This window comes from Elephantulus edwardii, unplaced genomic scaffold (assembly GCF_000299155.1).
Source record: "Elephantulus edwardii isolate Elephantulus edwardi_28Jun2011 unplaced genomic scaffold, EleEdw1.0 scaffold00045, whole genome shotgun sequence".
In the NCBI taxonomy this organism is placed as follows: Eukaryota; Metazoa; Chordata; class Mammalia; order Macroscelidea; family Macroscelididae; genus Elephantulus; species Elephantulus edwardii.
Window position 1 is genome coordinate 5,585,824 of NW_006399795.1, and position 15,374 is coordinate 5,601,197.

General features: G+C 37.4%; 1 protein-coding gene across 1 annotated transcript in view; it reads left to right on the top strand.

Moving 5' to 3' along the window:
* RERE (arginine-glutamic acid dipeptide (RE) repeats) overlaps positions 1–15,374 on the top strand; it is a 613,476-nt gene that overhangs the window by 259,545 nt on the left and 338,557 nt on the right. The window contains exon 4 of the mRNA XM_006885779.1: positions 9,031–9,156. Within this exon, the coding sequence (XP_006885841.1) occupies positions 9,031–9,156 (126 nt within the window). The remainder of the gene's footprint in view (positions 1–9,030; positions 9,157–15,374) is intronic.

The following is a 15,374-nucleotide window of genomic DNA, read 5'->3' on the forward strand; positions in this document are numbered from 1 at the left end:
TATATAGACAAGCAAGAGTAAAGCAAAAGCTAATGAGTTGAGCAGTGGGAATGAAGACTCCTCTTTTCATTCACTGAGACTAGCATAAAGCCTATTTGTTTATCTCAGGACCCTGAACATTATAATTATAGATATAAAAAGAAGAGAGGGATTTTATGTGACATGTGAGCCATCTTCTAGATTCTTTAACTACATCCTTCCTTTACTCTAGACACAGAATCTGTGGTCGTAGAAACTAACTTTCTGCATGTCCTAGGTAATCTCTGTTGTCCAGCCAAACTATTAAATTCTGTTCCCTCACACTCAGAAGTGTCTACTTTGAAAGATTATTTATCTCAATATCTTGCGTATAGGAATGAGATCTGCAGTTTCTGCTCTATTAACATTTAACCATTAAAATACCTAAACCCACTCCCATTTAGATAGTTCAAAGTCACCAAGTGAGCTGAGGTTTTTTAAAAATAGAATATAAAAGGTAAGTGAATTATGCATTCTGTTCTCTTTCATTATTTTAGATTTCATTTGGCTGAACTTATTTAAAAACTGGAAAAAAATCTGTATTTGTGTGAGAATATATATATGAATCAAATAGTCAAAAGTAGGGACTCAAGAAATTAGGAGAGGCAAAATGCAATTATGGATAGTATGTGTATAAACAGAATGCAAGAGTTACCATAAGTTATATAAGGCAACTTTGCAGGTAACATTTCTAAACTAAATATTAGTGATAAAATCTTTTAGCTAGAATTCCTAGCTGGCCATAGATAGACTCCTAAAACTGTTGCTCTGAAATAATCTTTAAACTGTGAACCAAAACTATCACTGAGCCATCCTAAGACCAAACAGGAATTAATTTAGTGTTAAGCAAAATTGTTTGCTAATTGGACTTTCTGATGGCCTAGTTGTAAGGAGTTGTTCTGCCAACCCAAAGGCAAGCAGTTTGAATTCACAAGCTGCTGTTTGGGAGAAAGGTGGGCAATCTCCTCCCCTGAAGTTTACTGCCCCTGAAAACCCACTGGCAGATCAGGTATGAGTTGGTTCCTACTCAGTGGTATATGACAACAACAACAACAACAACAACAACAACAACAACATTCACTAATTATTTAGTAGTTAATAGTGACAAATAATCTACTGTAAACATTGTACCCTGTATACATGGGCTCAAATTGATAAGGGATCTTTGAAAGATTACATAAGAACTTTCAGTAGGAAGCAGTGAATTAATGTTACTAACAAAAGGAAAGGAGAATGGGCACACAATTTGAGGACTTTAATCAGTGTTTCTAAATTGTGCATGTAGAAACTATTGAATTGATATATGCTTTCAACAACAAAATAAATAATTTAGGAAACAAAAAAGAATACCCAGCTATAAAGGGTTGGGAAATCCCAGCCCTAAGCACGGTGAGCTCAGAGAGTGGCAGGTAGGACAAGCAGAGGAAACCCCTGTGTAGAGAACAGTTGCCATCCAAAGGCGATGAGACAGAGCTTCTGCTCTTCTGCACACTTATTCGCCTTCGAGCTTAGGTTTAACCTTGTGGTGGTGATCCTTTTTCTGGAACTTGCTTGAGTTTCTATTACATGAGCCTGACAGAAAGTTTTTAGCCCTTCTTTCCATACTCACAACTTTTCTGTGTGCATGTGTGACTTGTTTGGAGGGTTTTTTTCATCAGTATACCAAGAAGCATTATTTTTAGGACTATATATAAGCACTGTCTTCTACAGGTATTTGTGCCTTTTATTGAGCTCACACTACCCTTTACCATAAGGGAGATTGAAGAAGTATAAGAGGCAATTCCTTCTCTCAGTGACCTTAGATTCCAGTTGGGTAGGCAATCCAAGATGTTGGAAGCTGCCTCTGTGGAATACCCTGTAGAGGAAACTATTCACACTCTGTCATAAAAGAAACAGGTCTTTCTTGTTTTTATTAAAACTTAAAAATACAGACTGTAAGAGGCATTATTGTGATAATTTGTTACTAGCAATAATTATGCAGCCTGAGAATGCTAATAAGAAACTCACTGAGATTCAGAACTTTGATTCAGCCAACGCCAGCGAGTTCCTTGTTTGTCTCTAGTGGCAGTTCATATCTTAATCTTTTGACTCACTACTAATTGATGTTGAGTTAGGAAACCAAGTCATAGTTGACCCTCCAGCATATTTCTGAGGCTATAAATGTCATAGCAGTTGTTTGTCCATCTTTCTCTCAACAGAGATACTGGTGGACTCAAACCTCCAGAAGGTCATGACTTTTGGTTAACAGCATAACTCCCTTGGGAGCAGTAATCCACACCATCACTTTAATATTCTACACCAGAGACTATCTTTCATATAATAGAAGAAATATGTATTTATAGGTCTTCAGCTATAAATAAATTTTCAGATAGTGTTTGGGATTATGACAGATGTTATTTTGTGTAAAATACCAGTGATTTATTTTTATTGGTATTCAGTTTAGTAAAACTGGGATCATTACTCTTAAAATTAAAACTTACCTAGTTTTCCCTTAGATTAGGAGTTGTCATTAGAGATATTTTGGTATTTTTCAGTTGACTGTTAGCTGAGCTAAAGGTATTATGGTTCTGCATTATGATATATTTATGTCCCTACCAGCCTACATTCTAAGTAGGGATTTTTAGGATATATGTAGAGATTACACACCCACACACACTCCCCCCCCCATTGATGCTCTTTATTTCATTGTCCAAAGTGAAAAGTTAGGGTAGGAATAGATTTAATTTCTCTCTGATCCCTAATCTGTTTCTGTAACCTTACTCCAAAAGTCAGATGCCACACATTAGGTTTTATCTGTCCCTTTCCCTAACAGAAAAGATGATTGAAGAGAACTAACTTCAACATCAGTTCTATTGGTCATTGAAATTGCCCTTTCTCCACCAAATTTAATTTCTCAGAAATGGACTAAAACCAAAACAAAGTCGTTCTTCTTTCTTGTGGATGAAAACTTATTAAGGAGAACTAGGTTTTATTTTATTATTGTTGCTAGGTGCCATGGCGGCATCTATGACTCTTAGTGACCCTACGAAAAATGGATACACACTTGCCCTATCCTGTGCCATCCTCATGACTTTTACCATGTTCAAGCCCATTGTTACAGCATTGTGTCAGTACACCCATTGAGCTGCCTCCTTTCTTTCACTGCTGCTCTACCTTTCCCAGCATGAAGCCTTTTTCAAGAACTAGCCCTTTCTGATAATATGCCGAAAGTTTATGAGATGAACATTTACCATCTTTACCTTAAAAATAAATAAACAAACAAATAAATAAATTACCCTAGTTTCACTTTCTTAAAAGATAGTTTTGCAGCCCTTGGGATATTCAGTACTCTTCGCTAACACTACCAAAGTCAATTCAAAGGCATTGACTCTTCTTTCATCTTGCTTTTTTCATTATCCAACTTTCAGATGCATAAGAAGCAATTGAAAATTTCATGGATTGCATAAGGCACACCTTAGTCTTTAAACTGATATTCTTGCCCTTTAGTCTTTTGAAGACATCCTTGACAGCAGATTTTGTTAGAGAGCTTTATATCAACAATTTTAGTAGCAGTCATATTTAGAGACTTTAAACATGTGTTGTTTGTACCCATATGTATGTACACACAGTGAATAACTTATCTGAATTATCTATTATCTACTGCAATTATTTAATCCTAGATTGTCAGTTGTGACCACTCAGCACAGACTCTAGGGAGTGTGAGTAGTCAAATAGTAGTTAAACTAATCAAAGTATAATTTGATAAATCTAAAATTAAGAACTTGATGACTGGAGAAGCAAGGTTAGGAAATCTGTATTATTTTGAATGTGGCCAGTTGAGAATCTAAGATATTTGTTCCGGGGCAGATAAAGAGGAACAGTACCATGCTTAGATTGAGAACTTAGACATAACATTGTCTGAGATCACGTTTCTGTGCCCTTTTAACTTTCTTTAAGGCACTTGCCTTATTAGATAGGTTGCTTTTAGATAGACTTTTTACATAAAATTATTTTCTGCTTTGAATTTTTAATTGAAATTTGGTGTTGTCAGTAATGGAAGACATTTTGAATAAAGTGAAAACTTTTTTTTTAAAGTTAATATGGATTTCATTCTGCTAGTGGGTCATAAACAACTTGAGGAGTCTCTGGTGTTGGATTGGTGGGATATAGCCAATTTCTTCAGATGCACACAGTTACATCACCCTCCCCTTCACATGACAGCATGCAATACCACTTAACTTCAAATTCCCATTTAACCTCAGAGGCAGTTAATGTCTGTGGACACTGTATGGCCAGTGGTTCTTAAAAGAATTAACCCTCTGTCTAATAAATAATTCGAAGAGGTCTGTTTACTTTGGTGGCAGTGGTGATGGTTAGGTGCCATTGAGGCAGCAACTCATAGGAACACTATGAACAACTGATCTGAACCTTGCCTCATCCTGTACTATCCTCATGTTGTCCGACATGCTTGAGCTCATTGTTACGGTCACTGTGTTAGTTGATCTTATTGAAAGTCATCTTCTATCTCTCTGACGCTCCACCATTCCAAGCATGATGCTTTTTTCAAGAAGTGGTCCCTCTAGACAACATATCCAAAGTATGTGAGATTATGGGGTTTTTAATATCCTTGTTTCTAAGGAGCTGTCCCTGAAGTGTGTATATTATGTGTGTGTGTGTGTGTGTGTGTGTACACACATTTTTTTTTAAATGGAATGATAAGTAGTATCTTCTTTCTCTTCAGTGGATTTTAAGTGAATACAGCTAAAGCCAAGTAAATTTAAAAAATAAATCTTACCATATTTTGGAGGAACATTCTTCTAAGAGATACAGTACTCTTCTGTCAGTATGCTGTACTGAGGTAACCTGGGGCTGCTGTGATGCTGAACCTTGTGCCATTGGGATGTCAAATGCCATAATGATTACCTATGGTGGACAGTGTTTGGTGGAGCTCCCAGTTTAAGGCATGTTTGGAAGCAGGAGTGGCATCCAATTCCTAAACAACATGCCTCTGGAAACTCTATAAACTTTGAGAAACGACAATAGTTATAGAAAGGCTTCAGGCCTTTTGTTCAAGGAGCTGCTATGAGTTGTGCTCGATTCGATGGCAGTCAACAACAACAGATAATATCACATTAATGCTTTAAGTTTTCAAATAATCTACTCTTAGCAGGAGTGGCATCCACTTCCTAAACAACATACGTCCAGAAACTCTATGAACTTTGATAAATGTCGATAGTTGTAGAGGGGCTTCAGGCCTTTTGTTCATAGGGTCGCTATACGTTATGCCCGACTAGAAGGCAGTCAGCAGCAACAGTAACAACAACTACTGCTACTCTTGGCAACGATAAATAAGAGCATTCTAAAGTCCAACTCTTAGAAAAATGCCTTATGATATGATGATTCCTTTCAGTGGGAACCATCTCCCCCTGCCTACCTCCAGCAGAACTGAGTACTTTTTTCTAGGGTTCCTCCTTCCATTTACCCTCTTGGTTCTTTCCAGTAAAATGTTTTTGTTGTTGTTGTTGTTATGTGCCATCGAGTCGCTTGCAACTCATAGCGACCCTGTGTACAACAGCCCTAAACCCTGCTCTATCCTGTGCCAATCGGATTGCCTCTGACACACCTATCCTGATTACCCCAGTCACTGAATCAATCCACCTCATAGAGGGCCTTCCCTTCCTACACTGTCCCTCCACTCTACCCAGCATGGTGTCCCTCTCTAAAGACCTGTCTCTCCTTACAACATGTCCAAAGTATGTCAGACGAAGCCCCAGAATCCTTGCCTCCAAGGAGTAGCCCGGTTTAACCCTGAATCCGTTTGTTTTCTTGGCAGTCCAGAGTACATTCAATACTCTTCTCCAGCACCACAGCTCAAAGGCATCAGTTCTCCTTCTATCCTCCCTAGTCATTGTCCAACTCTGATACATAACAAGTAATTGCAAAGACCATGGCCTGTATCAGATGCATTTTAGTTTCCAGAGACAGACCATTGCTCTTGAGTACTTTAGAGAGGTCCCTAACAGCAGACTTTCCCATCACAATACGTATTTTGATTTCCTGGCTGCTGGTTCCAAAAGTGTTGACTGTGGAGCTGAGCAAACTGAAGCTGTGAAGAGATCCAGTAAAATAGTATCACCCAATTACAGCTTTTTTACTTGTTGGGTAATGCGATGAAAGCCTTAAGGTTCCTTATTAAATTACTTTTTTAAAATTCCATAGAATAATGTCTATAGTATTACTTCGATGACTCATTTTTATGTGTTGCTTTCAAGGGGTTGTTCTTTCTGTTAGTTACCCTGCTGTCATCTAGCAGTAGTGAATCCATCAGCATGAGGTTCTTCTCACAGTCAATTTCTAAGTCAAGAGTCAGTGTGAATCTTATTTGCATGGTGTACTGATTTGGTGCAACAGTATTTGTCTGGAAACCTTGCCTTTGTTTTAATGAAGGCATCCATATAAAAATCATTGTAATAAATTGCAGTAGGATATTAAGTTCAAGGTCTTGTCCTTTCACATGTAAATTTTATCATTTTCTTTAAACCTTGGTGGAGACCAGAATAGGATTGAATCACTTAGCCCTGAGATTAAGTTTCTGAACTTTGTCAGATGAGATATTGCCAGATATTCCTCCCAACTTCAGTCAGGAAGTGATAATGCTCATTTGTTTGTAGCTGCTGTTTGAGCCATCACATCTGTTTTATAGCAGAGAGGGAAATGCAAACCAGGAGGAGGTTACCTCAGTGTATTTTACTGGCCTGTTATACAGTTTCTCAGCAGTGTGTTATCTCTGAGTTGATAATCCTGCTGGCTGCATTTAGAGTTACAGGAGTTCATATTACTATGCAATTGGGTAATTAATTTTCTCCTAATTTAAATAGATCTTAAGGTCTTGTATTTAAGAAATTGTTGAAAAAACTTAATTCTGTTTCTTTTTATAAAACACTTTCTAAAACTATGGTTTACTAAAAATTTATTTTTTGTATGTGAAATTTTTTCTATGCAGAAAACTAGGTTTTTCAATTTTTTTTAAAAGAAACTGGCAGTCTGGTATTTACAGAGATCAGCTGTGCAAGGAAATTGGTAAAATGTTACTGTTCAAACTTGATTCCTTAGAATGGGACGTTTGTAACTTGCACATTTATCTAGATGCTTGTACAAAGCACTAACTTTTAATTAATAACCCAAGAAAACCCCACTAGAAGAAAGACAAGTAGGGAAACTGAGGTATTGTCAGTATACTGTGTGATGCCCAAGGAAAAGCAGTGACATGTTTTGGAATGATTCCGCTTATAAAATATTTAAGATATTTTCATAGTTATTTGAACTATTCTTACTTTAAATATAATTCCAGGATGCACACAAATGTTTTGTTTTAAATTCTTTATTTTAAAGAGTTAACTGAATTCTTATTTCAAGAGATATACCAGACATTCATTTCATGCTTATGGTAAAAAAATGAGTGTAATATCCATTAGAGTATACAGTTGAATCTTTAATTTGGAATTTGCAGCGTGGCAGGAGGACAGAGGTCTGTGATGTAGCTAGTTTAGGCTATTAACGTCATCTCCTATCTTGGAGGCAGAGGGAGTAAGAGACAACTTCATATAAAGTTCACTGTGTATGCTGTGTTCACTAGGATATGTTTCCAAATGTTATTAGAGAAAGACATTCTCAATATTAGCTTATTTTGTTTTTTGAGGATCGTTTATGAAATACATGTAGACTCATGACCTTCAAGTCCAAAAGTTTGAACAGACTCATAGCTGACCCTCTGATTTCCCAGGTTGTAAATTGCATGGGAGGAGATTGCCATAAGCTTTCTCTTATGTAGCTTATGCTGGATTTGAACTGTTAGAAAGATGTGGCATTTGAGTTAGCATCTCAATTACCTGCAAACTGTGCCAACAGAGCTCCCTATATACAAAAGAAATAGTAGGGAAAAGAAATTTAATTAATAGACTATATTAAAGTTTTATAGAGAGTTGTTGGAGTGTTTGTCTTATACAGAATTACATGTGACAAGAATCCCTAAAATGCTTTAATACTTAAAAGTTTCCTTATCTGCAATTTTTAAATACCTTCAAGAACAGAAGTTGTCTAAATACTTGGATTTTTTCATCTTTTTAGTTTGTTCAAAACTCCATGAAATTGAATTAGATTTTTAAAAAAAACTATTGTATGCTGTTTTGTATATTTGAAAAGGAACATTTCCAAATTTTGATCTGAGATTAACTTTTGTGATACTTAGAAGGACTGCACTGGCTTTCAGAAGTTTCTCTCTAATCTTTGTTGTTGTTGGCACTAAAAGTTTACACAGTTTCTTTAAAAGGAGACATGTGATACATACCAAACCGTTTCTTGCCCTTAAAATACAGGATGTCTTTCTTGAGTTTTAGGATCTGTGCCTTTTTCATTATGCATGCCTTGTAGGTATTGTCAGAAAATGAAAACTCATTTGACTGGTATCTTTTGTTGTCTGGCCCTTGTCTGTTTTTCTTACCTTCAGTTCTTTAAAATTTATAAAGTTAAACAAGAATTTAGTGAAATTGAAGGATCTGGCTACCTGGATATTGTGAATATTTCTTTATTGTCTATTTCACCTCTCCAGTATCTCTTATTAGAAACTCTTCTGAAAGCCCAGTTTGTCCATATGTGGTTCATTTTACATTTGTGTTCATCTGACACTATCAAATTTTTGTTCTCTTAAGAGCAAAGCATGCCACTGTTACTGTGCTTTGGCATTGTATCGCTTCTTAACTTGGTTATTTTGAGGGGCACACACCATACTTGCTTTATGCCAGGACTGGATTAAAATGTGGAGCCAGAAGCATCATTTGTTTATCCATACCGAATGAAATGGTTTTGATTAATGCTGCAAGGTTAACTTTAGTGATAGTATGAATCAGTTACCTGAGACTTCAGAGGCCCTCTGAAAAGGATTTTTGCAGACAATGCTTGTGTGCTGAGTGCCCCAAATAACCAGGGTGTGAGGGTGCATTGGGCACGTTAACTTAAAACTTTTTTCTTTTTTAGGTCCACAACTCCCAGGCCTGTTGCAGATCTCCAACTCCTGCTTTGTGTGACCCCCCAGCATGCTCTCTGCCGGTGGCATCACAGCCACCACAACATCTTTCTGAAGCCGGGAGAGGGCCTGTAGGGGTAAGGAGAATCCCGTTTTTAAAAGCTATCAATATTTTATATCCCATAGGGTATAAAATAGGAATATTGCCTCCCTCCCCAGAGCCCCTTTTAAAATGTGCTGTATTGTATGTGTTTTTAAAGAGTAACAAGTACATGCACAGAGGAAGCAAAATACGGGACTTGCCTTACCCCTCTAGGACAGTTCCAGAAGGTAGTGGGGTTTGGTGGTAGGGTATTTTGGCACCAGCAGAGAGCATGCTGGGCTGCTGCAAGGAGCAGGAGCTGGCAATCAGCAGCGAGTATGGATGTTGGCAACTGAAATGAGGGATAAAAGGGGGTAAGTTTGAGTCCATGTGTAGAATGTGCATTTCCTCAGGCTCATTAGGACTTGGGGCCCAAGATTCTAGACTATTTTGGGTGCTGTCCTCTCAGGTGGCATGCTGTAGAGTAGTGAGGTTTGGTGTAATGCTGAATGCTTTTTGTTTAAAGCTAAATACTTTAGGCTGAGATGGAGCGACAGTTGACTCTTCTGTTACCTGGTGATAATGTGGGGGAAGGTGTGTGAGATATGCAGCATGAAATGGCTGTAGGACTTTGCCCTTTAAAGCCCAGTAGACTGGCATTAGTCACATGACTGTTTTTTTGTAGGGTTATCTCACTTTTTATTAAAGCTATATATACATTTGTCTTCCTTTGGAGAATTTAATGATAACATTTTATGAAGAACAGGTGTATGTCTTGATCAACTAATAGGTATCTGATACTGTCCTTAATCATGAAAAAAAAATTAGTCCTTTCATGACTAAATCATTATCTGCTTTGAATTTATTAATACTGTTGTGTTTTCAGTAATTAGAAGCATACTGAAATCAAGGGGACAACTTTTTTTCCCCTATAATTATATTTTATTAATTTTCATGAACATTTACAGAGATTTTGGGCTTCCACTCATTCATTGTTGCACTATTCTCTCTACCCTCCTCCCAGTTTGTTCTTGAGGGGACAACTTTTTATATCATGTGGATTTTTATGAAATAAGTGAACCATCTATGTCCCAAGTGGGCTCTTGGTGGAGGGAGATATGGTTCAGGTTTACACATTTCATAGATCTCAAGTGGCCAGACACATACAACTGGGATAGCAGCTTTCTAGGAAATTGAGGACACGTAGGTGGATAATCAATGTGCCATAGGTCATGAAAAGGTTAAGACTTGTCTGTCAGTCTAAGTGTAGGACTCAGATTCCTCACCTTCCCAAATTAGAAAATAATATAATAGCTATAACATATATCCTCCCCCAAATACTGTCACTATATAATTATTAAATTTCAGTATAGAATATCAGTATCTAAAAGAGTGCTCCAAATGAGCTATGAAAATGGAAAAGTTGTGAAGATACATAGGTTTTTTTGTTTGTTTCATATACATATTTATATATATGTAGAAAGTTACATTCTAAACCCCGGGGATTCCATAATAGAAATAATTGCTGAAATAACTACATTGCTAAAAGAGCTTTTTGTTCATAGAAATGAAGCCTCAGCCTCTAACAGACAATAAGTGGGACACTGGTAATTTTTTAGATTATAGAGGCAGGTGGAGTTTAGGATAAAATTTCCAAGAGAAAGAACAAATTTACAACTTAAATTGTTACAATATATTCAAATACTAAGAAAAGTTTGACAAAGTTAATAATAAAAACTCGTTCTTTTTAAGAGAAGGACAGACATTTAGTGTTACAATATAGCATAACCCTGTTAGAAAAACATTTAGGATTTCCACATATGCTCTTCTCTCCTACTCTTTCCATCTTGTAAACTGAGACCAAATGATGCCCTTTCTCAACATGGTCAGGCAAGAGAAATTATAAGTGGTACCTAGGTTTTGAGGCGGTGGTATGAATGAGCAAAGTGAAGACTTCTGTGTGTACCTGCCTCTATGAACCGCTGAGATAGTGCTCTGACCAAAATTTTGAGATGGTGACCTGTAGTATGTCTTTGAAGAGGGCAGATAGTGACTGTGGAGAGCTAGAGATGGAAGAATAAAATAGGGCTGTATCATAGAAGATTGTTAAGATTGGCTAAGTAAAGCTTTTATGAACTGTTATGTCCCATCAAGTCGGAACTGACCAGTAGCTGACCACCCAGGGTGCTTTCAGAGGCAATAAATTGCATGGGAGAGGATTACTCATCTTTCTTCTGCAGAATAGCTGTTTTACCATTGAGTTGGCAATGCCATTTCTTACCATAATGCAGTAGAAATTCTTGGGAGGCATCTCCTAACACCACCACACACCTCCCTCCCCTCGCCTCAGGCAAGCAGATTCCCATGCCACTGCTTAAGAAGATTCATTTCTTCAGTCAGAATACGCACTGTGGAAATGGAGAAAGACTATTAAGGTTCCAATTAAAGAAATAAGACTTTGGAGATGGGACACTAATAATTGTAACAAAATACAGAATAACTTGCAACAACAATAGTAAGTTTAGATAATTGCCCACATACTTTATCATTAAATAGATCAGTAAAAAAGTTTACCTTAGGGAAGCTTTTGAACCAGTAACTATCACAATGCAAGGTAAAAACTCCCTGGCTCAAACAGACCAAACTCTTTCTAAAGTGCTAGCCTTTGTTAGTTGCCATATGCATCTAAAAGATGATTTTTTTCCCCTTTCAGGCTGACATATTCTTGTTTTACTCTTTAATCTGTGATTAGCTGCTATGGAGTCCTCTCACCATCCTGTGAACAAAGGGGTGCTCTAGTCTGAGCCACTCTCACATTTTCTGCTGTGCTTAAACACATTGTTGCAATTACTTTGTCAGTCCACCAGGTTGAGGGGATTCTAATCCAGTCAGAGTTTACATCATTGTCTGACTAGTCTTTAACTAGTGTTCACTCACCAGGATTTGTGGGACAGAGATCAAATTTCTCTCATAATTATGTTGATTTTTTTCCCTTTTAATCATTTGTATTTTAGTGTTAATGATGATTACCATTTCTTTTTAGTGGTAGAAATATTTGTGTCTTTTGGAGATTTAAGGAAATTTGTGATTGGTGGATGTCATATGTAACTTTGAAAAGATTCTGTGGTAAGGTGATAAATATTTCCATCTCAGTATTGCAGTACAAAATGAAATGTATTGATTGATCTTTAAAGACTATTTGTGTTGCCAAAGTCATTGTAGCTGGATCTGAATCAGATTCAGTTGGCAAAGCTGCCCCATGTGTAGAGCTATCATAAATTCTGCAAGCATATAGATCTAATATACTGTAATGAGGGAGCTGCTTGGAGAAAAAGAATTGATTACAGAGTTGCAAACGATATCGCTAATGCTTTTTTCTGTGATACACCAGATGCCTTTCCTAATAGACTAGTTTTGTTAATTTGGTTTTTGTAGGGTAGCACTGATTGTATTATAATTTAGCTGTCTTTTTATATTCAGGTATATGTCACAATGCAGTTTCATACTGATGATGTTATAAATATCTAAGACTATCTTTTATGAATTTTTCAATTTACCTGTTATAATTTTAAAGTGTCTATGTAGAAAGGCAACATTTTGTTCCAGGGAATCTGCTACTTTGATATTACCTAGAAGAAAGTCCTGTCACTATTGGTAGTCCTGGGATGGTGAGAGCAGTAAGAGGCAAAAAGAAACATTGTCCAGATCTCACCTTGAGATTTGATTCTTCTTAAAGCACTGGTGGAATCAGGAGGACTGACTACCAACCGCATGGCAAGAGAGCAGACATTCTATCCAAAGCAGAAGTGAGGCTATTTAAAAAAGGATTCAAAATTATGCATATTTCCACATGAACAAATATGACTATATAGCTTTGTTCATGTTCATGTACACCTATTTGTTTCCTTGCTGGCAGATCAAGGGCAAATTGGTGGCATTTAGTTATTTATGTTTATTGTTAATTATCTTTTACCCACTATCTTTTTTTGTGTTTAAGATCTTCATTGAATGACTATCATAGAAATAAGACAGTACTGTAGTAGTAGATTGAGCTGCTTCGTTTTAGTAAAGTTTTGTTAACCACCTGTTTTATTTCTGGTTCATTGTGTGTTGTTACTAAAGTTATTTGGGTGTTGTTTTTTTTTTAAATTTTATTTTGGTGTCTTCTTTTGTAATACTATTGTTATGTACTGTCAAATTGAACTAACTCATAGCTTGACCCTTCAGTGGGTTTTCAGAGGCTATAAATTGCATGAGAGGAGAATGCTCATCACAGATTTGATCTGTGAGCCTTTGGGTTGGCAGTACGACTTTTTACCACTAAGCCACCAGAGTTCCCTCTTCTGTAACATGTTATTGTTATTTTTGTTGATCACCGTCGAGTCAAGAAGGGAGAAGGACTCATTGTGACCTTATGAACAAAAGACCTGAAGCCTTTCTATAACTGTCATCGTTTCTCCAAGTTCATAGAGTTTCCAGAGGCAGGTTGTGTACAAAGTGGATGCCACTCCTGCTCCAACTTCTGTAACATAGGACAACTGATTTATCCCTTTCTAACTCTTCTTTTTTTTTACCTATAAAATGGTTCTAATACTGTCACCTACCATTTACTTTATCTCACATACTTTGGGCATGTTGTTAGGAGGGACCAGTCCTTGGAAAGGGACGTCATGCTTAGAAAAGTTAAGGGTCAGTGAAGAAGGGGAAGACATTCAGTGAGATGGATTGACACAGTGACTATAATGGTTCACTTGAGGATGGCACAAGGTAGGGCAGAATTCAGATCCATTGATGACTAGGGCTGCTGTGAGCTATCATTGTCTCAATAGCCCTTAACAACAACAACAACAACAACAACCACCACTTCAGAGGTTGCAGAATTTAAACAACCACTTTAAAGGTGGCAGATTACATTGCTCAGCACAGACCTTACCATATAATGTTGTTGTTGTTAGGTGTCGTCGAGTCGCAGGCGACTCATAGCAACCCTATGAACGAAGTCCTGGACACCTCCTGTATAACTTTCATCCTTTCTCCAGGTTCATAGGGTTTCCAGAGGCAAGCTACTATGGAAGTGGATGCCATTACTTTTGAATCATATTTTTCCAGGCATGACAACAGTAAAAGCATCTGCTGTCAAGTCTATTTTGTGCAATGATGATAGATCTGACAGTAATGAATGTGAATGAGAGTAACACTGACTTTGATGGGTAAAGATACTTGTCAGGTGGGCTGAGCCTTAATTCTCAGCAAGTTTGGCAGTTATTTAATGATGTGATTTGGCAGTTATATAGGATGTATTTAACCTGTATTTTATGATCTCATGTAGTTGAGCATATTTCATTTTTACGTAACAACCGGGAATTGAGACCTAACCATTTTGTTAAGTGAAAAGTGGGCAGAGCTCCACCCTTTTAATTTGTGTGGCAACCTGTAATACTTGTTTCATTTTACAGATAAGGTTTTTTAAGGCTCACGTTTGTAATAGATCTTCTCTTTTGTGAGTGGCAGGTTTGAGCTTTGCATCTTATGGAACTGACTTTGCTGTGTATATTCTTTGTTACTCTCCCTCTGTTTGTTGTTTTTGTGATGATCCCTGCAGTGACATTGCCTTTGTCTCCACTCTTGAAAACCTTCATGAGCAGTGATGCGGTTTATCAGAATATGTTATTTCTGCCTTTGAGAGCTATACAGACTGGTTCTTGTTTCAAGTAAATATGCTTTGCATTTGAGATTTTGTACCTAAACAAACACACTTTTAAGTATTACAGAGCTCAGGAACTTAGTAGCCCATACAGAAAAGGACTTTCTCTAAGTCCCATACTTAGTGAGGAACCACTTTAGGCTAAGAGCCATGTTTCTACATCACAGCCCAATGCACCTTCTTTCACACAAGGGATGTTCTCAAAGCAGGCCCATGGGATAAGATTGGTGTTGTTGTTATGTACTGTCGAGTCGTTTTTGACTCATAGCGACCCTATGTACAACAGCCCTAAACCCTGCTCTATCCTGTGCCAATCACATTGCCTCTGACATACCCATCCCGATTACCCCAGTCACTGAATCAATCCAGGGGTTTCCCCTCTTGCGCTGTCCCTTCCCCCTACCAAGCATGATGTCCCTCTCCAAGGACCTGTGTCTCCTTACAACATGTCCAAAATATGTCAGACGAAGCCCCAGAATCCATGCCCCCAAGGAGTAGCCTGGTTTAACTCTCTCCAGGATGAATCTGTTTGTTTTCTTGGCAGTCCAGGATACATTCAGTACTCTTCT